Source organism: Alternaria burnsii (genome assembly GCF_013036055.1).
Source record: "Alternaria burnsii strain CBS107.38 chromosome Unknown 753, whole genome shotgun sequence".
Classification (NCBI taxonomy): domain Eukaryota; kingdom Fungi; phylum Ascomycota; class Dothideomycetes; order Pleosporales; family Pleosporaceae; genus Alternaria; species Alternaria burnsii.
Genome location: NW_024066118.1, coordinates 934,802 through 962,238, shown reverse-complemented (window position 1 = coordinate 962,238; position 27,437 = coordinate 934,802). Strand labels below are relative to the sequence as shown.

General features: G+C 52.8%; 12 protein-coding genes across 12 annotated transcripts; 4 read left to right on the top strand and 8 right to left on the bottom strand.

Moving 5' to 3' along the window:
* Nucleotides 1–1,022: 1,022 nt before the first annotated feature.
* Nucleotides 1,023–2,553, bottom strand: GT037_008417 (uncharacterized protein; the record flags this gene model as incomplete). Its single annotated transcript, XM_038933464.1, has 2 exons — nucleotides 1,023–2,060; nucleotides 2,110–2,553. The coding sequence occupies 2 exons, from the start codon at nucleotides 2,551–2,553 to the stop codon at nucleotides 1,023–1,025; spliced, it is 1,482 nt and encodes a 493-aa protein (XP_038784129.1).
* Nucleotides 2,554–3,356: 803 nt separating this feature from the next.
* GT037_008416 (seryl-trna synthetase) lies at nucleotides 3,357–4,874 on the bottom strand (the record flags this gene model as incomplete). Its single annotated transcript, XM_038933463.1, has 1 exon — nucleotides 3,357–4,874. The coding sequence occupies one exon, from the start codon at nucleotides 4,872–4,874 to the stop codon at nucleotides 3,357–3,359; it is 1,518 nt and encodes a 505-aa protein (XP_038784128.1).
* Nucleotides 4,875–6,031: 1,157 nt separating this feature from the next.
* GT037_008415 (uncharacterized protein) lies at nucleotides 6,032–8,013 on the top strand (the record flags this gene model as incomplete). Its single annotated transcript, XM_038933462.1, has 5 exons — nucleotides 6,032–6,460; nucleotides 6,512–7,049; nucleotides 7,344–7,387; nucleotides 7,526–7,622; nucleotides 7,682–8,013. Coding segments are annotated over 5 exons (1,440 nt in total), but the record flags the coding sequence as incomplete, so codon positions are not given.
* A 188-nt stretch (nucleotides 8,014–8,201) lies between these two features.
* Nucleotides 8,202–9,450, bottom strand: GT037_008414 (duf-domain-containing protein; the record flags this gene model as incomplete). Its single annotated transcript, XM_038933461.1, has 2 exons — nucleotides 8,202–8,903; nucleotides 8,968–9,450. The coding sequence occupies 2 exons, from the start codon at nucleotides 9,448–9,450 to the stop codon at nucleotides 8,202–8,204; spliced, it is 1,185 nt and encodes a 394-aa protein (XP_038784126.1).
* A 595-nt stretch (nucleotides 9,451–10,045) lies between these two features.
* Nucleotides 10,046–10,375, bottom strand: GT037_008413 (uncharacterized protein; the record flags this gene model as incomplete). Its single annotated transcript, XM_038933460.1, has 1 exon — nucleotides 10,046–10,375. The coding sequence occupies one exon, from the start codon at nucleotides 10,373–10,375 to the stop codon at nucleotides 10,046–10,048; it is 330 nt and encodes a 109-aa protein (XP_038784125.1).
* Nucleotides 10,376–10,429: 54 nt separating this feature from the next.
* Nucleotides 10,430–11,013, bottom strand: GT037_008412 (uncharacterized protein; the record flags this gene model as incomplete). Its single annotated transcript, XM_038933459.1, has 3 exons — nucleotides 10,430–10,713; nucleotides 10,935–10,962; nucleotides 11,011–11,013. The coding sequence occupies 3 exons, from the start codon at nucleotides 11,011–11,013 to the stop codon at nucleotides 10,430–10,432; spliced, it is 315 nt and encodes a 104-aa protein (XP_038784124.1).
* A 33-nt stretch (nucleotides 11,014–11,046) lies between these two features.
* GT037_008411 (uncharacterized protein) lies at nucleotides 11,047–11,880 on the bottom strand (the record flags this gene model as incomplete). The annotated part of the gene is made up of 2 exons (XM_038933458.1): nucleotides 11,047–11,684; nucleotides 11,844–11,880. 2 exons carry the CDS (start codon nucleotides 11,878–11,880, stop codon nucleotides 11,047–11,049), a joined length of 675 nt encoding a protein of 224 aa, XP_038784123.1.
* Nucleotides 11,881–12,470: 590 nt separating this feature from the next.
* Nucleotides 12,471–13,486, bottom strand: GT037_008410 (nadh dehydrogenase iron-sulfur protein mitochondrial precursor; the record flags this gene model as incomplete). The annotated part of the gene is made up of 4 exons (XM_038933457.1): nucleotides 12,471–12,524; nucleotides 12,575–13,106; nucleotides 13,154–13,287; nucleotides 13,340–13,486. The coding sequence occupies 4 exons, from the start codon at nucleotides 13,484–13,486 to the stop codon at nucleotides 12,471–12,473; spliced, it is 867 nt and encodes a 288-aa protein (XP_038784122.1).
* Nucleotides 13,487–13,843: 357 nt separating this feature from the next.
* Nucleotides 13,844–19,665, top strand: GT037_008409 (nucleic acid binding; the record flags this gene model as incomplete). The annotated part of the gene is made up of 5 exons (XM_038933456.1): nucleotides 13,844–13,963; nucleotides 14,028–14,140; nucleotides 14,191–14,565; nucleotides 14,622–16,432; nucleotides 17,039–19,665. 5 exons carry the CDS (start codon nucleotides 13,844–13,846, stop codon nucleotides 19,663–19,665), a joined length of 5,046 nt encoding a protein of 1,681 aa, XP_038784121.1.
* A 359-nt stretch (nucleotides 19,666–20,024) lies between these two features.
* On the top strand, nucleotides 20,025–21,515 carry GT037_008408 (nucleotide-diphospho-sugar transferase; the record flags this gene model as incomplete). The annotated part of the gene is made up of 4 exons (XM_038933455.1): nucleotides 20,025–20,099; nucleotides 20,150–20,206; nucleotides 20,263–21,438; nucleotides 21,489–21,515. The coding sequence occupies 4 exons, from the start codon at nucleotides 20,025–20,027 to the stop codon at nucleotides 21,513–21,515; spliced, it is 1,335 nt and encodes a 444-aa protein (XP_038784120.1).
* A 466-nt stretch (nucleotides 21,516–21,981) lies between these two features.
* GT037_008407 (oxoglutarate 3-dioxygenase) lies at nucleotides 21,982–26,307 on the top strand (the record flags this gene model as incomplete). Its single annotated transcript, XM_038933454.1, has 5 exons — nucleotides 21,982–23,040; nucleotides 23,315–23,729; nucleotides 24,106–24,499; nucleotides 24,954–24,991; nucleotides 25,313–26,307. The coding sequence occupies 5 exons, from the start codon at nucleotides 21,982–21,984 to the stop codon at nucleotides 26,305–26,307; spliced, it is 2,901 nt and encodes a 966-aa protein (XP_038784119.1).
* Nucleotides 26,308–26,544: 237 nt separating this feature from the next.
* On the bottom strand, nucleotides 26,545–27,411 carry GT037_008406 (alpha beta hydrolase fold domain containing protein; the record flags this gene model as incomplete). Its single annotated transcript, XM_038933453.1, has 1 exon — nucleotides 26,545–27,411. One exon carries the CDS (start codon nucleotides 27,409–27,411, stop codon nucleotides 26,545–26,547), a length of 867 nt encoding a protein of 288 aa, XP_038784118.1.
* Nucleotides 27,412–27,437: the final 26 nt, after the last annotated feature.

The window sequence follows — 27,437 nt, the reverse complement described above, 5'->3', positions numbered from 1 at the left end:
ACGGCTATGCTACCGGGGACGTTGGGTTTGCTTGTTGGTCCTATCTCACGCAACGGTTGTTGAAAGCAATATTCAATTGAACGACAGGTCGACGCTCCAGAGAGTGTTTGGGCCTTCTGCCACGTTATCACTAGTGGGAGAGATGGTTTGACTGAATACTGAGGAAGTGCTTCAGAGCCTTACAACTGCGATATCGTACCTGCATACGACTCCAGGATGTCTCCACGGCAATGTGGGAAGATAACTAGATCGCCATCCCTGTGTCCGATCAAACAGGATCGGATCGAAGGATGATGGGGCTGTCAGGGCTGTCAACACTGTCAAAACGTGGACACAACATTTGACACATTGCCTACCAAGGTAGATAGCTGTGCCGCCTCGCCGACCCCATCGCAAAGCTACTTCGATAGCTTCAAGACTTCGAGCTACCGATATCAACCCTAGGTGAGGTAACACGTCTTCGTTCCTTGTGCCCTATCTCCCAGCGTACCCACCGTATCCGTCCCAGCCCCCACACGCTACTTCGGCGCGGCGCGGGTGAGGCGTCGATCATGACGGCAGACGGTACAAGCCCTATCCTCGGATGCCGGCTGCAGTCTGATTCCTATCTCTGGATGCCAGGGACAGACAAAAGCAATTTACTGCTATTGTGAGAAAAGAAGGGGTTGGACCTCGGCAAGATCACGGACACTGATATCGTCACCAGCATATGCAAGGCGCAGGGAACATCACAATGCACATGGAAATTGTAAGAACGTCGATTATCTGTCGTCTCTCCATAGAGGGAAGAAGAAGAAAGCACATGGCCAGCATCCACTTTCACTCTTTCCTTCTTCTACGTAAATTACGGTCTCTCCTTCTCTATCTCTCACCTCATCAAATCGTTCAGGGAAATGGGAACAGCAAAACAGTGTGGTGGTGCAAACATCCTAGGGTATCGTAGCGCCAAAAGTCCCGCGGCCAAAAACAAATAGATCAAAAGCGCCAGATGGTCCGATCCCATCTTTGATTCCTCTCCAATCTTATATATCATCCCACGGAAAGTCTTGCGGATCGATTCTTGTGCACGTCAAATAAGGCAGGCCGCCTTCCCGCAGGTCAAGCTCGAGGAAGTTGCGCATCAGCGGCTTTACTGCGTCCTTGGCCTTGTTCTTGATTTCGTCAATCCTTCGTTCAAATCGCTTGAGGTTGTCACGGTTGTAGTGATCCGGATTCAGTCGCAAAAAGCGCTTGCATTCGTCGTGATTGAGGTAAGTTGAGCCAGCCTGGCCGAGTAAGCGGAAGATGCGACCTGTGTTGAAGACGGGAGGAGCTGGCAGCGGTGCTCCATCTCGCGAGTTTTGAGGCCGTGGTGATTTGAGAATCGGAGCTGGGGGTGGCGTGGTGTTCTCCGCTAGCCATTGCCGGAACAGTGAGACTGCTATCCAGTCCAGCCAGTTGCTCGACGGGCTGACACGCTCGCCGCGGCTAGTTGTGAGCGATAAGCGAAAGAGCTTGACCTCAATCTTTGCCTTCAGCTCGTCCATCTCGTCGACCTTGTCTTCTATCAGCTCAAGGACAGGCTCGGCGATTTGACCGCGCAGTTGGTTGATGCCCTGTGGCCATTGTCCGACGACGTGCACCATGGCTTCAGCAAAAATGGCTTTACTCCGTGCCATGTAGCCCAATTTGAGATAGCTGGGTGGATATTTCGCTATCTGTTTCCACAGTCGTCCCTGGAAGCGCAGCAGATGGTGGTCCACGCGCGGTCCGATGACACCAAGCGCGTCGTACATGTCGGCGAGTTGCAGAAGCGATTTGCACTCTACATAGGCATTGGCGATGTTGACCGCATCGAGCGAGGGCGGGTAGTTGTAGAAGATGCGGAACAGGTTGTCGTAGTCTCGGAAGATGTCGTCGTCGGGGTCGGTCTCCGGAGCGGGTGCTGTTGGCACGTGGAGAGTGGAGAAGTTGGCCATGCTGCGGAAGAAGCCTGACTGTGGTGGTGCAGGCTTGTTGCGCGCATTAGGCGGCTGTGGAGGAGGACTTGTTTCGCCGCCAAACATGGTAGGCTGGTTCTTCTGTACGCTCGTTAGTATGTCTAACCCCGTGGACGTGTAAACAACGCACCTTCTGCACGAGCATGGGCAGGTCATCGTCGCCGCTGCCCCAATCCATCTCGTATCTCCATTTCCTCTTCTGCTCCGGCCGTGACCCTGATGGTATCCTCGATAGGGCGGTGCCGTTGCTAGGTCCGGCATTGGTCACGTCGCCGGCAGTCGCCCACTCGTCACTCGTGCCAGCCTCAAAGAAGCCAGAGCATTGCGTCAGAATCAACTTGTGCAGCAGATAGCGCATGTGCTTCCGTCCGTTGTTGATGACGATTTCGACGTCGCCGGTATGCGTAAACACGGGAAATTCATTCTGGGGGGCTAGCGACGGGCTCCCAACGTTGGACCGGTGCTGGCGATGTCTGCGGACAGTCGATGCGCGCGAGGAATGGGACACCACCGACGACGGGCGCCGGATGGGCAGTGAGCGCTCGGCACTCGACGAGTCTGGGTAGGAAACCATGCGCCGCGACCTTCACTCGTTCGCTGGTGTTGTTGTGCTCGGGGTGACGCAAGGAGTGGTGGCCGAAGGCGTGGTATGCGACGGCGATGGGTGCCCGCGAATATTGCGACAAGTCGAGGATGGCTGGGGAGTGCGGGGGCGAGCGTGTGGCGACAGCAACAGGGCTGCGTGTTGCGTTGTTTGCACGCCGCGGTGCAGCTCTAGGTGCAGGCAGGCTGGTTGTTGATGCTGGCTGGGTTGAGGCTGGAGGGTGCGCAGGCCGTAGACGAGAATGGCCCGCAAAACCACCCCACCACAAATGCGATGGCGCCAAAGGTGGACCTGGGCCAGAACCGGTTCAGCGCGACAGGGGACACTGTGCTGTTTCGCGATACATGTGCAGTGTTGAGAAAATGTTTCAGGAGCCGTGCAGTAGTAGACAACAGTGGCTGTGTGGCGACTGTCCACATGCTCGCTATCCGCATGCAACTGGTCCCATGCACGCTGCGACGCTGCTTGAACGGCCTGGAGGCTGTGCGCCAATCGCCGCACATAACCGGGCCAAGCGCAGAGTCAGCCTCGATGGCGACCAGCTGGGATGTCGCGGCCAAAACAGGGGATCGAAGCATTTGATCATCCGAACCTTTCAAGGTTGATGCAGGGGGCGAGCAGCGTCGTCTGGTAAACATTTGCGGGCCACGCCTTGACTGGTCCTCTCGCGAGTACCGTCGTGACGCGCATTAGTTGTGCAACCAACCGCCTGACATCATCGTCTAATACATATACATATACACAATACATGATTGTACACTGTTCCGTCAGCACTATGCCCGTATCTTCTCCTGCCCGCCCATGAAGGGTCGCAGCACCTCTGGTATCGTCAACGCGCCGTCTTGTTCGTTCCAGTGGTTCTCCAATATGGCTGCCAGTACTCTGGGTACAGCAAGTGCAGTTCCATTTAGTGTGTATGGGAACTCTAGCTTGCCCCCCTTGACACGCATGCGAGTTTGCAGCCGTCGACTTTGGTAGTCAGTGCACATGGAGGACGACGTCACTTCACCCCATCCTTGGTCCTTCTCTCGAGACGGAAAGAAAGCTTCGATATCAATCTTTCTCGTTGCGCTGGCACCGAGATCTGTTGTGGGCATCTCCAAGACGCGGCAGTGCAGTCCGAGTGCCTCTAGTATCTCCTTTTGGATGGAGAGCATCTCGTCAAAAATTGCTTCTGCGCTTGGTGCCGTTGGTGTGGTAAAGTGATCATCTCCCATGTGATCCGGCCATGTCCAAGCGAACATCTCGACCTTGGTAAACTCATGAACACGGTACAAGCCCTTGGTGTCGGCTCCGCGGGCGCCAGCTTCAGCACGGTAGCATCTGCTCACGCCGACTGCCTTCAAGGGCAAATCCGCTTCCTCCAGAGTCTGGTTGGCCTTCATGCCAGCCAGTGGTATCTCCGCAGTGCCGGCAAGCGCTAGCTGCGGTTTCGCCTTGTCCTTCTCCGACTGCTCGATAGCGTAGATTTGCTGCTCTCCGTTCTGATCCCGCGGCTGGAACCCACATGCAGATGCAATGTGCGAGTACACCAGGGAGGGCGGAGCAACTGCCTTCCATCCTTTCTTTCTAGCAACACTCAGTGCATACTGCACGAGTGCCTGTTCCAGCATTGCACCATCCCCCACGAGAAAGTACCAGCCCCATCCCGAGGTCTGCGCTGAGCCCGAGAAGTCGAGTATTCCCAGCTCTTGTCCGATATCAACGTGCGACTTGCGAGTTTGTTTCGAAGACTCGCTTTGGGGGTGCGAGTTTATATAGCCAAGTACGTCAGCCTCAGTGCCGACTGGTGTGTACGTGCTGCTCAGGTTGGGCAGGTCCTGCGCCAGGCCCTCTATCTGTTCCTGGATTTGCGATTCCTGTGCTTCGATGGAGCTCAACTCGGCCTTCAACGCCTTTGCTTCGCCAATGATTCCTTCCCTCAGAGCTACTGATTTGCTCTCCGCATCTTTAGCGCGCGATGCCGTCCTCGCCAGGTTGGCTCGAATGCGATTGTTGCGTTCTCGTAGGTCTCGACTGCTTTTCTGGAGCGCGAGCCATTGCTCGTGCAGCTCTATGATGCGCCATGAAGACTTGCTGTGTGCGGCATAGTTGCGGTCTATGCAATTTTGCTCATACAGTCCTGGGTTCTGGCGGATGTGCTTGATATCAATTGTGGGCTTCGGTGCGAATGCGGGTCGAGTGTACGTTCGGCGTAGTGGCAATCTCGTTTGACCTGACGTCAGACTGCTGTGTATAATTGGCCTTGAATTTGTGGCATTGCCTCGAAGAGACCGGTGAATGGCTTTCATGGTTGTGACATGTGGGATGCGATCGAATCATTTCCTCTGTCCCGCTTTCGCGCTGTCCCAACTTTTGAGCATCCTTGATCCCTGCACGTCTCCGTCGCGTAAGTCGCGTCTACCTCCCCGCATTCTCTCTTCCTCTACCACTACGTCAAAGAGAGGAACGAAACATGTCATTAGCGCAGAGTACTTCTTTCTACTACAATAAACTTTATTAGAGCTATATAAACATTTATAGAGCATCTACAAGTCTACAATACTGTTAATCTTTATAATCTCTATTGTTAGGAGTTAGGGTAAGCTGCAATGTAAAGCTTAATATGTTACTGCCTCGCAATTCTTATGCAAAGTTATCCGCACTTACTCTTTCTAAATTATTCTATCGTTCCCTCCTAAACTTCAGATTCTACCTGCCTACCTGCGTCAGGTGCTGGCGTGCAGAAATAAAGTATAAAGAGGACCTAATGCCGCTTCTCCCTCTTAGCAAGTACATCATCACACCACAACATTCACTACAACGAAACAACCACCTATGGCACAAAATAACTACTCGAACCCCAAAGCGGCAGCACGAGCTGGATGTCTACGATAAGAAATGTTAGTTTAAGGAAAAACACATGTACTGGCGGACAATTCAATTGATTGTTATCTGGACCAGTAGTACTCTTTGCGTCCTTATTTATTGCCTCACAAAGAAGATGGGGTTAGGAACGAACACTCTCCTAGCCCCAGAAGACAAACCTACGACTTTCCCAACAGTCTCAATAGCGCGTTTAACTGCCACGAGGCTTTGACGTCTCTCACAATGACGCCGGCAGCGTCGAATCCGAAGACTCCACACGCTCCGAAAAAGTTCGTCCCATCAACAATATACAAACCCGCTGTTCTGCATCCGCCACATTCTCTCAGCAAGATAGGGCAGAGCGGCTGCTGGGTACCATATCCTCTTGGTCTCATGCCGTACGATTCTTGGTACAAGCTCCATCATAGTAGTGGTGGTGACATCCAGCCGAAACCGGCTCTCAGCTATCCCGTCTGTAGAGGTAAGTGTGAAATGACCGCTCACGTGTACAAACTATTTCTGGTCGCGAGTCACAGCTTTCCCTCTTCATCCTGGGAACCACCGCGACAGCTGACTTAGAGCTCTGACACATGACTGCAGATACCTCTCTAGGCTGCAGTCCTCTTGGGATCAACTACTCTATTTGCACTGGTCCGCTTTTCTCAACAGCAGCAAAAAATTGACAAAGAAACAAGAGTTCACGAACACTGCAACCATGGGCCAAGTGCAACTCTATTGTCCATCCAAAAAGAAGACCGTCGACAATTTTGTCTTCGGCGCATTCCAGAATCTCGACCAAGTTCTGCAAGGCGTGAGACTCGCGCTCGATATCAAGTACGCAGCACTCTACACTGTCGAGGCGAGACCCATTTACGAACCCAGTGCACTCGAGGACGATCAACGCATATTGGTGGCAGCAAGTGCGGAAGAGACGATGTTGCCTGATGCGCCTCCTGGATGGGTTCTGTACCATGGCGAAGAGGGCGACGATGTCGACCCGGACACGGAAGGTTATGGTCAAGAATGGGATGTGAGTACAAATCGGCGCTTACATGAGAGAGAAGTCGCTAATTGATATCAGACGCTGTCCGATCATGAAAAATATCTACACATCACCAGTCTCAACGAGCAGAAGCCCGAGACCCGCAACAAGATGCGCATCACGCGCCCATACAAGCCGCTTGAAGCAGAACTTGACTTCTTCGAATACAAAGGTTCATCAACCGTTGAGTTCACTGAGGATGATGCATGTGTCGAGCGATACTGGGGCATCACTATCAAGCAGTTCATCCCCTTCTCCATGAAAGCAGGACATGGCCCAAACCTTAGCCAGAAGCTCACCTCACCGACCGCATTTGCCATCATGATCCTGTCTAGCTTCACACACGGTCAATCTCGACTAGCTCTGGAGGTACTAGAGGAGGCCATTGCGTTACGCACCCAAGACGAGCAAGGCGACAACAAGGATCCCGTCTTGCAGACGCAGGATGTACTCAACGCGATTGCCATTGTGTATGAGCGGGCTGACCTTATCCCAGCCAACCTGACAAAGATAAAGAGCGCAAAGTCGAAGGAGCGTGAGAAGCGAAAGGCGGCTAGGGAGAAGAAGAAGTCTGCTGGTCAGTCTAGCACTTCAGTCTAGGAGCAGACTGGCTGCTTCGAGGGTGCTTTCAATCACTAGAAGGGTTCCTTAGGTAAACTGAGGTGAAGGCACGATTGGTAAGTGCAGAATCAGGAATGTGGAGTCATATCGTGATGGCTACGTGCAAGGTTCGTAGGATGTCTGGTTCCTGAATAGTAGCTCCAATACCACCACGTTGCACACCGTCACCATGTACTTATCAGATCTCATATGCCCAAACACCACATGTAATCTCGAGGCGCAATTGTCACATCCAAGAAATTACCCATAGAGTGCAGGACGAATGTCAGCATGCACGCACACCTGAAAGCCCTAGTAAGTTTGAGTTTGTCTATTGGATGTCTCAGTATATCACTACATCAGCAAACAATCACCACTGATATGTCTACTCTCCTCGCGATCTTCAGGTGCTTCCAAGAATCACTTGTTCCACTTCAGACCACTAATCGTCAGCTTACCATGGAGACGTCTCCAGACAAACCAACCACTATGTCAGAACAGCAGCCCCTGCAGCCACGAGTAAAAAGCGTCTTAGACAAGAATATCTCTAGTAAGTACCATACCAAGGAAGACAGAGCAGCACGATTCTAAGTAACAACTACTAAACAGCCGTCTGGTTCACATCCAATCTCACCAAAATCTCGCACAGCGATCGCGAGACGTACGTCCGTATGCTCCGCACTAAACTTGAGGAGAGCGTCAAAGAGAGGAATTCACTAGATCAACAAGCTGCTTTGGTCATCTCCTTGGTGGAAGAGCCAGTCGAAGCTCTAAAGCAACAAGATGAGCCAGACGAGGAGGAGTTGAAGCACGCGAAGAAGGTCTCGGACGAAACGAAACGAAGAATTATGATTGACCGGTTGGTACACGATGCTAAGCATGAGGGTTTAGAGACGCTGCTTAGCAAGGCTGAGTACACCATATGGGGACAAGTAGAATAGCTATTTCGAGGTAAGAGGCGATGGGGCGAGGTATATGAGATGAATGAGGGGCGTAGTGAGGAATTCTACAACGCAAGACTGGAAAACCCAAAAGGGCCTTGATAAATTGTATGTGAAAAAAGCCGAATTAAAGTGTTACCTACATCTCCATTCTATAAGATTCGCCAATCTATGCTGCCCATGCACGTTCACGCCGCCTGAGCAGCTCTCAACCCCCCTCTTTGTGCCGTGTTCCGGCTCCGCACCTCACTCTGCTTAACCTCCAAATGCGTCCCGGTCCTGTTCTTCTCCAGCGACACCAACTCCGGAGAGGCTGCGTCAATGTAGTCCTTGGCATCCTTCTCAATTACACCAGGAGTAGAGACATGTATACCCTCGACCAAGACCTTCTCGTCATCTGGAATCTCCAGAGTGGTTTCCTTGATCTCGGGCTTCTTGGTGCCAAAGGGAGGGTCGAAGCGTTTACGTAGGGTCTCGATCATCTTGCCGAACCAGAACCAGTTCAGGCCGTTGAGGATGAAGTTCGAGGCGAGGTAAGCGCTTATGATCCACAGAGGGACGGTTTGGTTGTCGGCAAACTGGAGGACGTCGTTCTTGAAGGCTGCGTTGCTGAGGGTCGTGTTGTCTGACAGCTTTCCGACGTCTGGGTCTGAGCGTGCAATTGCGCCGGCTGTGTAGGCGTGGTAGACATCAGTGAAGACGCGTATTGACTGGTACGATCCCCACACGATGCGGCAGGAGAAGAAGGTGCACAGCAGAACGATGCCGTTGACGAGCTGGATGGTGGTACCGGTCATGTTGAGTTTATCGCAGAACCAGTGGATGTTCAGGAAGGGCGAGGAGAGCTCGTAGAGGATGAAAGTACACGCGTAGTAGTTCACGAATGGACGCTGTCGCACGATTAGTATTCCACACAGCTCCCATGTGCTCCAAAGAGCACCGCTTTACACTTACGAAGCCTAGCGAGAAGACAGAGAGGGCACAGATAGCATGGAACAGCATGCCGATACCAAAGGCCTTCACATTCTGTACTGTGATTGCCAGGTCCCACAGGAAGTAGCCTCCCGCGAAAGCTTGAATTAAGCCAGACGCCCCCGTGTATCCATGCACGCGCTCTGTTGCGTCCATCTGGTTAAGCTCCCTGTCCGTCCACATAACCCATAACGCCATAGAGCAGATGAGCGTGCTCTGGACAAAAGACACGATATGTACATCCCAGTTCAGCTTGGTTCGCGCACTGAACTGCGCATATATCCTCGGAACGAGGAGGCGCGAAATAGCGGGGGCAAAGTAGCGGTAGGTGCAGTGGTAGAGGGTGAACGCTGCAAGGACCTCGTGGAAGTGCAACGGTAGCGTCTTCAGCGAGAGCATTTCAGCGACGGGCTCTACATATTTGACCAGACTCTCAGGCCTCGGGAAAGGAAATGGATCGTGCATCGTCGCGGTCGAGCGTGGAGTGTAATAGTCGCGGTGGTGGAGGTGTGAGGTGTGATGTCAGGGTGGTAAGGGTTGCACGCGGGCAGGAGCGATGGTCGGACCTGGCCTTTCCGAGGAAGCAGCGAAGTGGCTGACGGCGGGGCAAGGCAAGAGCGTCTTTATAGTTGGGAAGATAAGAAGACCCAAGGCCGCAGCGGCACAATGATGCACGCCGCTCGAGGATGCCTGGTAAAGGTGCGGATGACGACGAAGCTTGGAACAATCCATGCCTCTAAGCCGAGATGCGATTAGCGAGCCGGGGGTTCATCACGCAGCGCATCAGGCACACGACACTTTGTTATCCACCCTGACATGTTTATACCATGTCGGAATACAGCCACGAGACCACGTCATGTTGTGATGGGTTTCATATGTCTATGTACAGAGCACCGCCACAAGAGGCGTAATGCGACGGCTAGGAACAAGCTCCACCTCCATGCATCGCCCATCTTTCGCCCAACGCAGGAATATATAGTGAGCTTCCAGGGAGGCTTTCGAAACAATGAACGTACAAGGAAACTCATTTGAAAACATCAAGCCTGACGTTGTGAGCAAATCAGCAGTCCTTGCACATATCGTCCTTCAGCCTCTCAGCGTACGGTTCCAGGAAGAGCGCTCCGACATACGATGTTCTCTCAATCTGGTCGAGAAGGGTGTAGAAGTCTTGCAGGGTTCTATAGCTGATGATGCGGTTGCTACAGCTGGAAGAAGTTGTGGCGTTGGTGGTAGAACGACTCTGTTGCATGGCAGAAATGGCAGCGTAAATGGGCAAGACAGTGGTCGTGGATGTCTTCAAGGAAGCGTCCTCATGCACAGGCTCTTTCTCGGAGGATAATGGCGGCATGAGCAACCCAGAAGTGTGTCTCGGTCGTTCAGACACAGTCATGTGATGTCGTGTCGTGTGCTCTCATATGCTCTCCTGCCATCGTCTCAGACGAGACTACCTGTTGTCGCCTGCTCCCCATGTCTTTTCGGCATACAGCTGCATCCCAAGCCACAACGACCACGATGCTTCTGTCAAGCTGTCTGTCGTAGATAGAAGTTCAAAGGCGAGCATCATCTCATGCTCATTGTAGTAAGGATGGAATTCGTTCATCTTACTGTCCTTGGCCCTGGGTAGATATACTGGGTTGTTGTCGATAGGCCGTTGGATGCCGAGCTCACTGTTGATCTTGAGGTTCAGGTCCACGTTGAGTTCTTTTTCGTGAGCTGACAGCAGACCATCTTCCCAGGTAAGCCGTTTGGCCGCTTACGCTCACCTTGTGTCTATTAGAGGTAAAGGGAAGATTGATAAACTGCCTTGATGCCACCAGAGATTGCAATCTACAGACGACGATGGCATTAGGCATAGTCATAGCCTTGTTTTGGTAACACCTGTTTTGTATAGACACATAAAACGCAGCCTGTATGTGGATATAGGACTCCAATTCTGTATGAATGCTAACCAGAGGCGTCGGTGACTTTGTAAACAATCTGCCCACTATTAGCCTAGGCAAAAGCACAAGTGACAGCATTGCGTACCATTCCGGATATCCCATGTGATTGTCCATCACTTACTCAGTTGATGATCTCAATCTCCACGCCCTCCTTGAACTCCGCCTCAAGCAATTCCTCTCCACCGTCCTTGGTTGGCCGGCACACATATCCCGCAACACCCACACTCCAACCTTCCTCCTCCGCAAATACCCAGGTGACCTCTCTCAATGGGCGTCTCTCGACCTCCTTGCCGGCCTCATCTTTAACAATCCAGTAAATCCAAAGACCCCTCCCAAGGCCATCTCCTTCCCTCCTCGCCTCAATGGTAGCTCCAGGCCTACTGCTGTTCTTGGAGTCGGGCATAGGAACGAGCGACCAGTCAGCCCAAGTATCGCAACCCACGGTCGCTACGTATGGCTTTCCATAGTAAAACTCGATACCAGTCTTGATCCACTTAGTCTCGTTGTCAGGGACTCCTGGCTTGGTAACATGCAGTAAGAGACCGGCTTGGTCGTACTGGCGAAGCTGGTCAGATGGTGGAAGCTCAAAGGTAAGCCTCGCTCGCTGGAATGTCTTCAGGTCGTAGGTCGGAAGCTGAGCTGGGTAGGTTGATGCATTGAACGCGTTATGAGTCGGAGGCTTGCGCCAGATGTCAGTTCCTGGGGGAGCAGAAAGACTGAACGGCTCGATTGTGGTGGTAGTAGTGTTGGCCATGGTAGCTAGGGCGGTAGATACAAAGAAGGGAAGAGTGTGAAGTATCATTTTCAAGAAGCATGTTGCCTAAGAACCATGGCTGTATTTTATACCCTGATGTTCTGGCACTCCGAAGATAGACTCGTATGACGAAGGCAAATACCACTGGAATCAAGACCACTTACTATTGGCGGGAAGTCGGGCGCAGTCTAACTCAGGCATGGGTGATTGTGAGGCGCTCAAGGTCCTTGGTCGCGATACCCACTCGGAGCACCAAACAAGACTAATTTGTGGTCCTTTTGTCTTGGAGTGCAGTCATCTCGTGATGCAGACGGGGAAAGCGGGGTACTGTTCCGGGTGAGAATGGCTGAAAACCTGCAAGCTTTAGATTCCAGTGGACAGCCGCAGTGGTACGTCTTGCACATCGACTACGGCTGATCATGCAAGACTCCATGTGGTGGCTCCGAAGTTTACCCAATTGGTGACGACTGACAGAAGGTGCATTAGGCTGCGCTTACCTGATTGGGTGACAGATTGCGAGATCTGCTTGGCATGAGAAATCGGGACCCAAAGTACGTGGATACGTCGTATTGCAGCCATCGAGCCTCGGTGTATTACAGGATGTCCTTGCTGAATGTTCTATCTGACCTTCTCTATTAGCCGTCGAGCTTGCTACATCTGAACCACGGAGCCAACACGTGCACACTAAGAACACAGAGCAAGAGGGGTGATGTCTAGCATGTGGTGGAATGTTGGATGTTGTACAAGTACGTTCATTCGCAGGTATATACAATCCACATCCTCTAAACTTTCTATTTCTTCTCCTCCTCTTTAGGAGGCTCTGGCTTTGGTGTTGGGAGTTTGAACTATTTCCGTTAGATGCGGCGTCATGAATGTGGCAAGTGAAGAGACTCACGTTCTCGGGCTTGAGGTCGTCACCAGGACCGACCTGCTCCCATGCTGAGGAGCCACCACGGAAGTTCCTGAAGGCCTGTGTCATCTCCAGGGGTTCCACGACGATCCTCTTCTTCTCCTCGTCGTATCGGATCTCGGTGTATCCAGTCATGGGGAAGTCCTTTCGCAGTGGGTGTCCATCAAAACCGTAGTCGGTCATGATGCGCCTCAAGTCTGGGTGTCCAACGAAGAAGACACCAAACAAATCGTAGACCTCGCGCTCATACCAGTTGGCACCGTCGTAGAGATCGCACAGACTGGGGACTGGGGTGGCCTCGTCCGCATATGTCTTGACTCTGAGGCGCGAGTTGTGGCGGATGCTGAGCATGTTGTAGACGACTTCAAAGCGCTGGTCCTTGGTGGGGTAGTCGACGGCTGTGATGTCGGAAATTTGGGTGTACTCAGCCGCGGTGTGGTACTTCAGAAAGGTGAAGGTGGGGATGATGCCGGCGGGAGGGACGTAGATGGTCAACTCGTCTTTCCACACGGAGAACCTGGACTGCCATCAGAGAGTGCTGGACTGGGGTCTCGGCTGACCTACTGCTGGACGTATTTGGGCAGACATGACATGATGTACTGGCCGTACTTGTGCAGAGACTCGCCCTTCTCTTTGTAGTGGTCTGCCGGGTTCACGATGGCGCGCTTGAGCTTGACGGCCTCGTCACGGGGAGCAAACTGCAGTCGTGTTAGAAGCCATGTTCCAGCCCCAGCCTGTGGTATAGCGCACCCTCATGTTTGGCGTGTCGGACTCTGGTCCCGCGACCTCCTTCGCCCGCAGAGCCGACGAGGCAAAGGTGCGCACGGCATGGCGGGAGCAGGTGGATGCGCGGACGGCGGCGCCCAATGGCCGGCCTACAGCTAGCCGCATAGCCATAGTGTGCAGTGAGGGAGTGGTGAGGCTACGCGATGTAGCAGGTAAAGGCGACTCGGGGTGGTGATGTCGTCGACGTCGTGAAGTTCGCAGCTCAACCCGCAACATGCAAGATTATGTAAGTAGCGTCTGGCGGAACTGGTGTCCCATCGCGCAGGTGCAGCCTCTTAACCCCCATCACCCTTCCGTGGATCCCTCTTGCAGCGACAGCGACTCTCCGGCCGGCGTTTATTTGTACTTCAGCGGTTTCCTTCCTGACCCCCTGTGGATGCCACCTAGTTCCCATCTCACCCCACGTACCATCACATCCAGCGCCACCCTTCGGCTTTGACCACGCACTTTCCACAACCACACAACACCATGTCCCGACTGCAACAGGACCAGTTCGTCGACGATGACGAGGAGGAGTGCTGCCCGCTCTGCGTCGAGGAGTTCGACCTCTCTGACAGGAATTTCCGGCCCTGTCCATGCGGCTACCAAGTACGCCTTTGTGCCGAAACTCGGTGAAGCCTTGTCGAGTCCCCCGTGCTAACTCACGTGCCAGATATGCCAGTTCTGCTACAACAACATCAAAACCACCATGAACGGGCTGTGCCCCGCATGTCGCAGACCCTACGATGACTCCACGATTGAGTGGAAGACCATCTCCCCCGAAGAGTGCGTCGTCCCTTGCATCTTCCCTGCATAACACTTCTGACACTGGGCAGGATGGCACAGCACAAGCAGCTCATAGCGCAAAAGGCCAAGAAGAACGCGCAGATACGGCAGAAGGAAGCGCAGAAGGCCGAAGCCGACTCTCTCAGCCGCAAGCACCTGTCTGGGCTGCGTGTCGTCCAGAAGAACCTCGTATACGTTACCGGTCTCACGCCCACCATACGCGAAGACGAATTACTCAAGACCCTCCGCGGTGACGACTACTTTGGGCAGTACGGCAAGATCCTCAAGATTGTCGTAAGCAAGGCCAAGGAGAACGCTCAGCACCAGCAGTCGGTGGGCGTCTACGTAACATTCGCTCGAAAAGAAGATGCGGAGAAGTGCATCAATGCTGTCGACGGTTCCCAGAACGGCGAGAGAACACTGAGGTACGTGAATATCTTCCCCCGCATATTTGCCATGTGACAAGCTTACGTCTCTACAGAGCACAGTTTGGTACGACAAAGTACTGTTCAGCGTACCTCCGCGGCGAGACCTGCAACAACCGCAACTGCATGTTCTTGCACGAACCTGGCGAGGACAACGACAGCTTTACCCGCCAGGATCTCTCCATGATGAACTCGATCCAGACGCAACAACCGTCACAGTCGTCGACATCCCGAGCCGCACCTCCTGCGCACCAGGGTCCACCCGTTGCTGCCGCGACACCGATGAATCGCCAAGACAGCAACGACACGTCGAGCTCGATACACGAAGCACCTGGCCTACCCGCAACGGCAAACTGGGGCAGCAAAGCGGTGCTGGAGCGTCGTGCAAGCCGCTCAACAGTTGCTTCGAACAACGCCAGTCCCATGATCACGAACGCTGTCCCTGCACAAGCATCGAAGGCACCGAAGCCAGCGGAGGCACCAAAGAAAAAGGGCAAGGACAAGGAAAAAGAAAAGGAGAAGGAAAAGGAAAAAGAGAAGGAGAAAGAGCAGAAAGAGAAGGAGAAGGAGAAGGAAAAGGAAAAGGAAAAGGAGAAAGACAAGTCTCCGCAAGCATCGAAGCCTGCAACTCCGCCGCCTGCGCCTGCACCCGCCGCACGCCCTGCCAAATCTCGCGACAACGGCATTCACGATCTCCTCAAGGTCATTTGCTCGCCAGATTTCAAGTTCGTCTTCTCCAGTGCCGTTCTATCTGAGGAAGAATTGAAAGCTGTTACCGAGTTCCCTCAACTCCTGGACCCCAATGGCGGTGCAAAGCGTCGTGCCATTAAGGAAAAGAAGGAGAAGGAATTGGCATTGCAGCGGGAGGCCGAGGCAGAAGCAATTGCAAAGGCAGCCTCCCAGCAAGCTCCTGCTGCAGTTGAGCGTGAAGACAACGAGGCGACGGCTGGTGGTAGCTTACAACTTGGAGGCGAGCCCGAAGACGGCCCTGAGACAAGCACCAACCATCTCAACCAGCATGCAATTGCACCACCTGGTCAACAGGGTTTCGGTGGAAACCTCTTTGGGCAGAACACCCCTCTGGCCGAGGACTTCAGCAACCTTGGATTGAGCAACAGAGGCCTGACGCCACAGCAGCAACAGCAGTTGTTGCTCTCCAACTTCAAGTCCGGCACCCAGTCCACGAATATTCTCAGCAACATGCAAAATGCTCAGCCTCAGCAGCACAATGCTCCCAGCCATGCCAGACACACGTCACGCTTTAGTTTCGCCAACGACAGCGCCTCCGCTTCTGCGAACGTGCAACCTGTTGCAAACCAGAAGCTCATGAGCCAACAAAACTCGATGATGCCGAAGAACGCCAACCAATTCAACCCCATGTCTCAGCACCAGCAGCTGGGTGGGCAGTTCTTCACCAACGTGCAAGGTCCTCCTCCCGGACTGAAGCCTACTGGTACACCTCCTGTCAGCGGGACTGGCATGTTCGGTCAAGGTCACGGTTTCGCTACGGGTGGTCTACCGTACGGGGCTGGTGCGACGGCGAGGAACAACAATGATGCCATGTATCAGGACTTGCTCCGCAGCCGGAACATGGACGGTGCTGCTAGGCTAGCTGATGCTGGAAAGCGTGAGTCAATGTTTCCTTCTTTCCTTAATCAACACCCCACAACCTCCACACCTGCACCTGCCCCTGGTCTCCTAAGCTTCCCTTATGGACCTTCGCCTGGAGCTTACCAGGAGTCTGGTTCGCAGAAATCCAAGAAAAAGGGTAAGAAGCATAGGCACGCGAACACTTCCTCCTCTGGAGGAGGTGGTCTTGCCGATGTTCAGGACCCAAGTATCTTGCAGGCAAGGTTGCACCAAGGCGGTATGGCAGGGCAGGGCTTGTATGGCCAAGGTCAAGGCGGTTTCTCTTCTCTCTATTCCAACAATAACTACGGCGGCGCTGGACGATGGTAGTCATTTTTCTTCTGCACACTGGTCGGCCTCTGGCTCGACATACTGTCTTAGTACTCTATTCGAACGATGGCTGCATGGCGTTTCGGTTTTACGGCGAATGCATCGGCACAGGTGCTTCGACACTGAGATGCCCGGCGTTATGATTGGGTTGCACGTCTCTACGGCACCTATACCTTCACATCTTTTCTCAGCTTCTGTCATAATTGGGTGGATTGCACTGTCCTGCCGCTGCAAAGGTTGGCTTCTCTCGTCGTCTTCGTCATGGTCATCGCATGTACGTAACTACCCCTCCTGCCGCTGAGTCGGCATGCTTACTTTCTAATAGAGAGATGGCCTGTTCACTATTTTCTTGCCCCATCAAGTGACGGGGATGTTCGAGAGTCAACTTTTGCCAATTGATGTACCTTAAGCTTCTGTCAACGCCACCCTGACCATCGTCTGGCGGCCGCCGTACTCATCACAGCTGAACTTGCTTTTTCTGATGTAGACATTCAAGGCTAACGAGTTATCGTAGACGATGCGCCTTTGAGTGCAGAAGAACAAGCGTCTATCAATGTGGATGCACTTGTTAACGACAGCGACAATGAGCCAATCCGACCAATTCTGAGCACTCCGCTGAGCGGCCACTTTTTTGAGCAGCCCCGTCGATCGACTCCTACTATACCGCCTGGCTTCACAGCGCCAGCCATACCCAAAGCGGTCCTGGAAGAGTCGCGCTCTCGTCCTGGGTCTCGACCAATGTCACGAACTACATCCTCGAACATTACACCAGCCGTGCCTGTCGTGCCTGCTACGCCGCTTGTCAACGCAACGCCTGGCAAGACCAAGGGCAAGCAGAAGAGCGATGTCGCTGTACCGGCAACACCTACAGCAGCTCCCCCGGCGACCGCTGCGGCCAAGCCTTCGCCCTCGACGCCTTCAAGAGCGGCGACTAAAGAAGCTGTCGTTATCCCTCAAACACCCAAGGAACCTACACCTAGAGAGGCCTCTAGGGCGGCCAAAGAAGATGTAGTACAGACTCCAAAGTCTACACCAGATGCGAAGAAGACGGTGTCGGAAACAGCTGCCAAGGACACACCAAAGTCAAAGGGTGCTTCTAAGAAGAGTCAGCCTGCAACTCAAACTACCCCGAAGAAAGAGCCACAGAAGGAGACAGCACGTACGCCTGTCGCGAGTGCGACGCCTACAGCTTCAACCAAGCGGCAGCCTCCAGGCAAGCTTGATATCCCAGCTGCTACTAAACTGTCAATTGATGAAAGCTCCTCAGCCCCAGGCTCGGCCAAGATAGACTCCCAATCGAAGACCAATCGTTCAATGCCGACCCCATCCGCTGGTTCCGTACCCCCAAGTCCTGCCGCGGTGGCCACTGGATCGCCAATCAAGCGTACGGGTGCGCCTAGGACTCTGCGCGTGGTCGCAACACCCAAAGCAGAAGTCCCACCGCCTTTGTCTGCGCCATCAGTGCCGTCTCTGCCCCAGGTATCAACCGTCGACAAGCTTCGATCTAGACAAGCGAGTATTGCTTCTGTCAATCTACCAGGCACACCAAGCGAAATGATATCGGACACAGCTTCGGTCACTTCAACATCCTTCTCAAGAGCCAACTCACCACCACCTGTGGGTGGCAAGGTCGGGACTGCACCTGTCAGGAAGAAGACCAAATCCCAAGCCAAGAAAGACAGACAAGAACGAAAGAAGCAGATCGAAGAAGAGCAGTTGGAGGACACCAAGTCAGATGTTGAGGTTGTGCAAGCTCCAATCATCGGTCGTAAGAAAAAGGAGAAGAAGCCGACAAGCAAACCAAAGCCTATCGCAGCAGCTTTCAAGAGTCAGCCAGCCTCGCCCAAGCCAGCTGTGGTCGAAGAAGTTATTGCTCAGGCGCCGACGACATCACGCAGGGATTCTTCAGCGAAGGTCTCGACAACAGCAACGCCTGAACCAGAGCCCGAGCCCGAACAGCCCAAGGACAAGCGCGAGAATTCCGCTCAATCGATCTTGGCTGATTTGCAACGCACTGGCGAACTCCTTGTATCGACTCTTGAGTTTTTCAAACCATTGTCTTCGTCGCTCACTCATGCCTCTCGCTCTACTCAAAACGGTAACGTCACTGCACCTCCAGATCTAAAGCTGCATTTCTCCCAAGCCGACCTTGATGCGCTCGCTAAAAAGAAGCCGGTACGCCTCAACAGCCAGGATGGCAAGCCTGACTCTAGGACTCTCATTACACCCAACGGCAAGTTCTTCTGGGGCTTGACCGAGGAGCTCGAGACGAAAGCACTTGAGCTTGAAAGGCATATCGAAGAGCTCAAAGGCCATGCTCGCTTCCACCCTCGTAAGCAGACCGCACATAATCACAACATGACAAACTCAGCTCATTCGAATGACGTACTTCCAGCAATCGCCACTGCACTCAAGGAGGCAGGCAAAAAGCTGAACACCAACGGCGGGCAGCAGATGCCGCGACTAGACAACTCTTCCGGGCTTCTCGATTCAACAAACCTTCCTCTGCCGCCCGTGCAAGTGCAAGACGCGTCTATGCCTCCGGTCCCTCCCCCGCAGCAACAACAAACACCCGCCGACGCTGGCGCCTATCTCAATCAGTACGTCCTCCCCAAGACAGACAACCCGCCGCCGAACCAGCCACGCCCCGAGATGGCTGCTGTTGGTGGTGCGCCTGGCGCCGGGACAGCGAACATGTCTGTCAACTCGAACAGATTCGCAAAGGCAGCTAAAGCAGTGGTTGAAGGAGGAGCAGTGGGAAGCACAGAAATAGACGGCATGGGAATGATGGCGGCCGATAGATTGGGCGGCGTCTTTGTCCAGGGTCTCGAAGCACTTGTAGGTGCGGGACTCGGCTACCAGTCTACGCAAGAGTTTGGCCTCGACGGCAATGGCAACATCACGTTAGGCAACGGTAGTGGAGGCGGACTAGACATGCAGGGCCTGATGAACGCGATTGAGACAACGGCTGGCATGGGTGGCTACGGTGGCAATGCGAGGAGGGGAAGGGGTAGTGTGCTGACTATGGAAGAGGCGGAGCAAGCCATGCACGCGGCGAGGAGGGAGCACGATGTGCTGGAAAAGAAGCTGAATGTGCTGATGAAGAAGAACAAGAAGCTGGCGACTGGCGTAGGAAAGTAGTGACGGTATGAGTAGTGTCAGTGAATCATGACCAAATCCATATGAATATTTTGGAAAACAATACACTAGCACTATGAGGCCGTACATGCGTGACGGACATAGCTTGCTCGTATTCGAGAATAGCTGGCGCAAGCTGTGACAAAGGGGATGAAGTCGAGCTGCACCTGACGATGCGCCGACTCGCCGATTCGCCAGGGCTTCTCACCGCCAGCGGTGGGCTGGAATTCCAGGGTCCACCAACTGGTTCCTGAAGAAGGCCAGATTCGCAATTGCTCTCACTGCACGTTTCTTCTGATCTTGAGGCGCGCTCACGATCTTTCGTTTTCAACCCGCTATTACACAACCAAGGCTTTTTCAAGATGAGTCTGCAGCCACCCTCGCTCTCCATGAGGCCCAAGTCTCCCTCTGGAGGCTCTACCAAGGCCGTCATTCTGGTAGACATTTCCCACGCCGTGGACGCCGCCATGTATACTTACAAGACTAGGTCGGAGGCCCTTCTCGAGGCACGCGGTTTAGGCCTCTGTCTATGGAACTGCCCAAGGTGCGCGACAATTCGGACTGCCGTGCCCCAGCGCATCCCCGCTAATGCTACCACAGCCGCTCTTCCCCGTCGCCGGTCACCCCATAATCGAGCACTGCTTCCGCGCCATCACCAACGTCCCCGAGATCAAGGAAGTCTTTATCGTCGGCTACTATGAGGAATCCGTCTTCCAGCCCTTCATCAACGCCGTCTCGACCAGTTGGCCACACCTGAGCGTCAAGTACCTCCGCGAATACCAGGCGTTGGGCACAGCTGGAGGTCTCTACCACTTCCGCGACGTCATATTGAAGGGAAAGCCAGAGAAGCTGTTCGTCTTGAACGCAGATGTCTGCTCTTCCTTCCCGCTGGTGGAGATGCTCAAGCTCTTCAACGACAAGGATGCCGAGGCGGTAATGCTGGGTACGAGGGTCGCGAACGAGGCCGCGTCCAACTTTGGTTGCATTGTCTCCGATGCGCACACAAAGCGCGTGCTTCACTACGTCGAGAAGCCCGAGTCGCACATCTCCAACCTCATCAACTGCGGAGTCTACCTCTTCGCGACCGAGTGCATCTTCCCCGCCATTCGCAGCGCCATCAAGCGACGGACCGAGCGCCCACGGCTGCTGTCGTACCCCTCCTCCGAGAACCTCGAATCTTCCTTCTACCAAAACGAAGACGACGACGATAACAAGGAGAATGCTGTCATTCGCCTGGAGCAGGATGTACTGTCCGACATTGCCGACAGCAGGCAGTTCTTCGTCCTTGAGACCAAGGACTTTTGGCGCCAGATCAAGACCGCTGGTTCGGCCGTCCCAGCCAATGCTCTGTACCTCCTGAAGGCATTCCAGGCGGGATCGGAGGAACTCGCGGCCCCCTCCGCAAACATTCTGCCTCCGGTCTACATTCACCCCTCCGCCCAGATCGACCCAACTGCCAAGATCGGACCCAACGTCTCTATCGGCCCTCGTGTCGTCGTTGGAGCTGGTGCGCGTGTCAAGGAGTCCATCGTTCTCGAAGACTCTGAAATCAAGCACGATGCATGTGTTTTGTACACCATCATTGGTTGGTCCAGCAAGATTGGTGCCTGGGCCCGTGTTGAGGGCACACCAACCCCCGTTACCAGCCACACCACCAGCGTCATCAAGAACGGCGTCAAGGTCCAAAGCATTACCATTCTCGGCAAGGATTGCGCCGTGGCAGATGAAGTGCGCGTGCAAAACTGTGTTTGCTTGCCATACAAGGAACTGAAGAGGGTAAGACCACTCAATTGCGCTTCATCGACTTAAGCTAATACATCGTACAGGACGTGTCCAACGAGGTCATCATGTAGAGGCCTTGTGAGTTAGTGTCGGGTGATGTTGCACCATCTGGGCATCTATAGTATTTAATCAAAACGCGATGCATGACAGCTGGTCAATGGATAGAGTGATATACCGCTACAATTGAAATGACAGCCAAGATGAACACATTATTTTTGCATTTGTGAAAGGACATCTATGTAAACTTCCCTGTCATGATGCCCTAGAATAGCCGCGCCTAGGCCGAATCGGGTATCGCCATCCGAACATTCGACGTCCCGTTCTCCAACTCCAATACATGCATCTGCCATCCCAGAAGTTTTGTGCAGTACTTGCATGTCTCTTTCATCGAATTTAATTCTTCGCTCAGGAGATCTGACACAAACTATCAGAAGCGCCATATCGTCCAAGTTTCGAGCAGATAGTGTGATCTGCAATCTTTGAGTCAAAGGAAGCAGACTAGACTAGGAAAGAGTTATTCGTCTACAGAAAGACACCATGTCAGACATGGACGCGGCCCTTCATGCAGCGCGAGATAGGCAGTTGAACGGTGACACATCAGCAAGCACCACGAAGCTTAACCCCACCCCAGACTCTGGATCCCGGTACGATAAGCCTATCGTCGCCGCGCAACAGGATGGCCTACCAATAATCGACATCTCAGCTTTCCTAAATCCTTCATCCCCGAAGGATGCGCGATCTACGACTGCTAAAGCCATTAGCGCCGCTTGCGTAAACTACGGCTTCTTCTATCTTACAGGACACGGCATACCAACTACAAAGCTAGATGAAATCATCAGCCTTGCACGCGACTTCTTCGCCTTACCACTAGAAGAGAAAAACAAAATCAAACGCTTTGATGCCGGGAGTCCGGAAGGAGGCGATGGCGCACGGGGTTACCAGGGGCTCGGCGAAAACGTGACAGGCGGCCTACAAGACATGCAAGAAGCCATCGACTGGTACCGCGACTGGCCAGCAGAGAAGCGAGAGCCAGGAGATGGAGGCCCAGGTAGCGTGAAGAGTCTCCAGGGCACCAATCTATGGCCTGAGCAACCGAAAGAGCTCAAGCCTGTATACACAGACTACATTGAGCAAGTCAAGAAAGTCGGCGAAGCCCTTGTCCACGCCATGGGCGTAGCCCTAGACCTTGGGTCACCTACAACAAACCCGACGCAAAGCACAGAAGACGAAGAAGTTTTTGTGCGAAACTGCGACGAGTCCTTCTGGGTAATGCGCATGATCGGTTATCCTCCCCTGACGACCCCTCATACGCCTGGTAACGACATCGAACAATTTTCCTGCGGCGCACACACAGACTACGGCTGCGTAACTCTCCTCCTCACGGATCCTACGCCCGGCGCTCTCCAAGTCCAACTCAAAGACGGGACTTGGCTCAATGCCGATCCCATACCAGGAGCCTTTGTGGTGAACATTGGGGATATGATTGAGCGGTGGACGAACGGACTTTGGAAGAGTACGATGCACAGGGTCATTCATAGGGGGCAGCAGTACAGGATTAGTGTGCCGTTCTTCTATGAGCCGAATTTCGATGCTGTGGTTAGGCCGTTGGAAAAGTGTGTGGAGGAGAGTGGGAAGAAGCCGATACATCAGGGGAGCACGTATGGGGAACATCTTTTGACCAAGGTGTTTAGCAATTTCTACTACAGTAAGAGGACGGATTGGTAAGAACGGGAGTCGCGTGGTGAGGATCATGACGTGGTGAGCAAGAGAAATCTGTGTTTGCAATTGTATCCTCTCCTTCACTTGCGCTTTTGGGGTCACGCTCACCTCTGAATGAGAGATCTCGCGCTTCATATAATTCGTCTTCCAGCGTGCTACTTATTGCTTTCTTATCCAACCCTCTGCCCGTATCTACACCCACATACCACACAAACATACAATTGCCTCTACAATGTCTTCCGCAAGCACACACCCCGTACGCAGGCTATCTCTGTACTGTCCCGATCTTAACAAGAGTTGGTACAATTTCCTCATCACCCCTTCGATGACCTGGGAAGACATGATCGTATCTATCCAAGCTGCATTCCAATATCATGACCCAGTCTGGCCCCTCGACATCAATGGCGAACCCTTCTCCAAAACCGCTGGTGTCTTCAATATCTCCAGCATCCAGAATGGCGAAGAGCTTCTCATCCAGCTGAGAGAGGGTTTTCGCATGGTTGGGCCACTGGATTTGGAGGTTGTTCTGTACCTCGAGGAGAGTGACCCCGGTGCACTTGAGACCAGTCTTAGGACAAATTATTGCGATGAAGAACGCATTGAAGACCATCTCACTTACTAGTAGCTTATAGAAGACTAAGCCAGCAGAGAAGCGTATCCACATGGAGAAACTCCGCCGCCGCGATGGTGTCGCCAGAAAGAACATTTGCCGCATTGTTCTTCCCTACTCCGAGGTCCAGAAACGTATCGCCAAGGTCAAAGCAGCTTCACAATCCGAGTTGAAGCAGGCTTACTCCTCAAGCGACTGCGGGGGATACCTCACCGAACACTGGCGAGTTCACACCACCGAGAAAATCAAAGGACTCACCAACGATCTGAGATGCTACGCTATGATCAACATCTTCAGCGAAGCCTTGTCCGGATAGCACTACTTGGGTGAAGACTTCCTCTTCAACGCCATAAAAGCACGCATCGAAGCCGGTGGGTCATCCGAGTCCAAGGATATACAGGTACAGGATGTGCTGGACGCTATCCAAACCCTATACGAGGCCGCCGATGCGATCGACTCCACTTGGGACGGAACCAAGGGTGACAAGGCCATCGGCAAGCGAACCAACCGTAAAGAAGAGTACACAGCCCGTAAGAAAGGCGAGGCAGCGGCTGTGCGCTACAACGATGACGCTGAGTATATGGGTGAAGATGCTGCCGAGGCAGCTTATCCAGGCAGGGGCAAGGGCCAGGCTGTTGGCATGCTCACAGGACGCCTTGAGAAGACCATGCTCCCGGACAACTTCATGAGCGACGATTATGACGAAGATGACTCTGATTATGTGGAGTGAGTCGGTGATGGAGCTTGGAGGATCTCAGTGGTGTTGGGAGGATTAGAGGAATACATTCTGGGGCATTGAATATACTCTAGAGGTACTATAATTTTCCACTATTCACCTTATAGCCATGCGAATGCATTCTGGGGATGCTATCATCTTTCGAATATCGCTTGGTCACTATGCGAGAGTACTCTGGGTAGGCTGAGAATCTAAATATACAGACAAGTGCATAATGACAATTCCATGTCTATTGTCAGACTTGTTGTATTGCGTGATCTAGTGTGAAGAACGCATGACTTACAAGCGTCAATCGCATGATCTCATCTCCCGTTGGTGGAGGTTACGTGGGCACTGTTTGCATGCTCCCACTCGCGCAGCCACACAAACACGCCTTGACCTACATCCAAACCAAAAACATTATACGATAAGTTATATATGAAATACTTTGAACGTATCTCATAGTAGAAAACCGGAAGAACCAGTAGCGTACGAATCTGCATGTCTACCCTGTCGTGCAGGGTGTGATCCAGTCTTGTATGTTCTGGGTCGATAAAGGCGATCTTTTTTGCTCTGAGTTCGAAATGAGTCTCACCCTTAGTCTTGAAACACATGACTCTTTTTTGCTTGTCGGTCATTCACTATTCTGTCTTTCTTTTCTTGCGAAATAACGTACGTCACTGACTTGTTACGCGTGGGCTTTACCTACGTATAGGCGAGGCTTTCGATATCCCTGCAATGGTGAAAGTGAATTCCACCCCGCCGTCCGTTTGCACTTACCTCTTGGAGAAACTCAGTTGCAAATTCTAGCTAACCCTGACAAGTTCTCTATTTTCATATCTTTCGAATCCTTCGCTTCCTCCTACCCTTAACCCAGACCTTTGTCAAAATGAGGTTTTGCTTCCGACTACCGCCCATGAAGGCTTTCCTACATACCTACAGGTACACGAGGAAGAAAGCCTCAAGGACCTCCAGAAAAGCCCGGCAAACAGCCCTTGATGGGCAGGCCTGTGAGCCGACTCGGACATCCCCCTTCCTTCTCTTGCCAAGGGAACTTCGCGACTACATCTACGACTATGCATTCGGCTCAGAGGTTATCGTCTTTGCACCTCCTGGTTCAATTATTGAGGCATGGCCCAAAGGTCGAAAGTCCGAGAACGGTGGTCCTGTCGAAGATATCGCCATCCACTACCCGAACACCCTACCAGCTTATATCAGAGGCCTTCCACTTTGGCTTCTGACTAACAAGCAAATCTGTTCGGAAGCGCTCTCGTATTTTGGCACCGTGCGGACCTTCGCTTCATTCGATTATAGTCAAATTGCCCGATACCCAAACGACTTCTTCCCTCTCGTGACGAAGTTCAACAGTCAGTCCCCCCTCGTCTTCAATAACGACGTGATTCGTAACGTCACTATTCACACGGAGAAACTCCTCAGTTTTTGGCCAGAAATAGTCTTTCTAAGATTCATCAATTGCATGGACATCAAGAGTTTGGACTTGGAATTGGGATTGGAATGCTCGAGTGGGCAATATGCATATTTGAAAAATTGGAAAAAAGACTTTGACGCTTGGATCACCACAAGTTGGAATACTGAAAAACGGAGCGGCAGGTTTCGAAAGGTTAAGATTACCATTCTCACGAACTGTGATGGTGACGAATCGGTTGTCGATACAGCCAGGTTCGACCAGGTGGAAGCTTTAGCTCGGAGGCTCGTGGGAGATGTGAGAACTGTGGTCTGGGGTCCTTTCGTCTTTGACTACATGGATCGTGGAAACAAGACCTACAAGAGGAGCATTGTAGTCGACAGGAAGGATTAGTTTCTTAAACACACTATGGAGGTGAACTTCAAATAGTGCGATTAGTACGATGCTCAAGGAACGACTCATAGCAGCAGCGATGGGCGAGATCTGGCTATTCATCCTCTCTAGTAAGACCTGAAAGCTCCAGTAATGTATACATTTCGTGGATCTACCCACCTGCGCGAGAAGTGAGTCGTTATGGGTCTTAACAGTCGACTCTCTGTCCATTTCCAATCAGCATACAGAGGCGCCTGATCAAGCCTGATTAGACTCGTTTAACCACCCTGATAGCGCGGCATGGTATCTTTCACTATCCTGCACTTGCGGACTATGGCCCAAGTCGTCAAACTCAATCAATGTCGCATCTGGAATCCTCGCCGCCGTCTCCTTGCCCAACACGCCGTATTTCCCCAGCTTAGCCTGCACATTCGGTGGGCTCCAAGCTTTTCCTATGGCTGTTGTATCCTTGGTTCCGATCAGGAGGAGGGTCTTGGGCTGTACCAACTCGAATTCGTAGGCGATCGGCTGAGTCAAAACCATGTCGGTCGTTTGCGCCATGTTCCATGCGAAGTCAATGTTTTCAGGTGACGTTTGGTAGAGCGAGACTAGCATGTTGACCCAGAGGTCATACTCTGGCTTCCAGGTGTTCACGTAGTAGGTAGCTTGCTGGTATTTGCGGATGGATGTGTAGTTCGTGGCAAGCTCATCTTTGTACAGGGCGTCGAGGTTGCGCCAAGGTACTCCAAGGGCCTTCCAGTCTTCCAGTCCGATTGGATTTGTAAGAATAAGATGTGATGTCTGCTCCGGATACATCAGGGCAAATCGAGTGGCTAGCATGCCGCCCATAGAGTGACCCAATACATGTGTTGACTCTATGCCCAGACTTTGCAGTAGCAGATGTGTGTTGCGCGCCAACTGCTGCAGCGAGAACTGGTAGGCAGACGGCTTCGATGACTTGCAAAATCCGATTTGATCTGGGATGATGACACGATACCCTTGTGCTGAAAGACGATGGGCAGTATCCTCCCACGTTGCGCCACAAAAGTTCTTGCCGTGTAGAAGCACGATGGTCTTATTCGAGGCGTAGGTGGTATTATGCGAAGGGACATCCATGTATGCCATGGAGAGGTTCGCGCGTTGCGATGTGA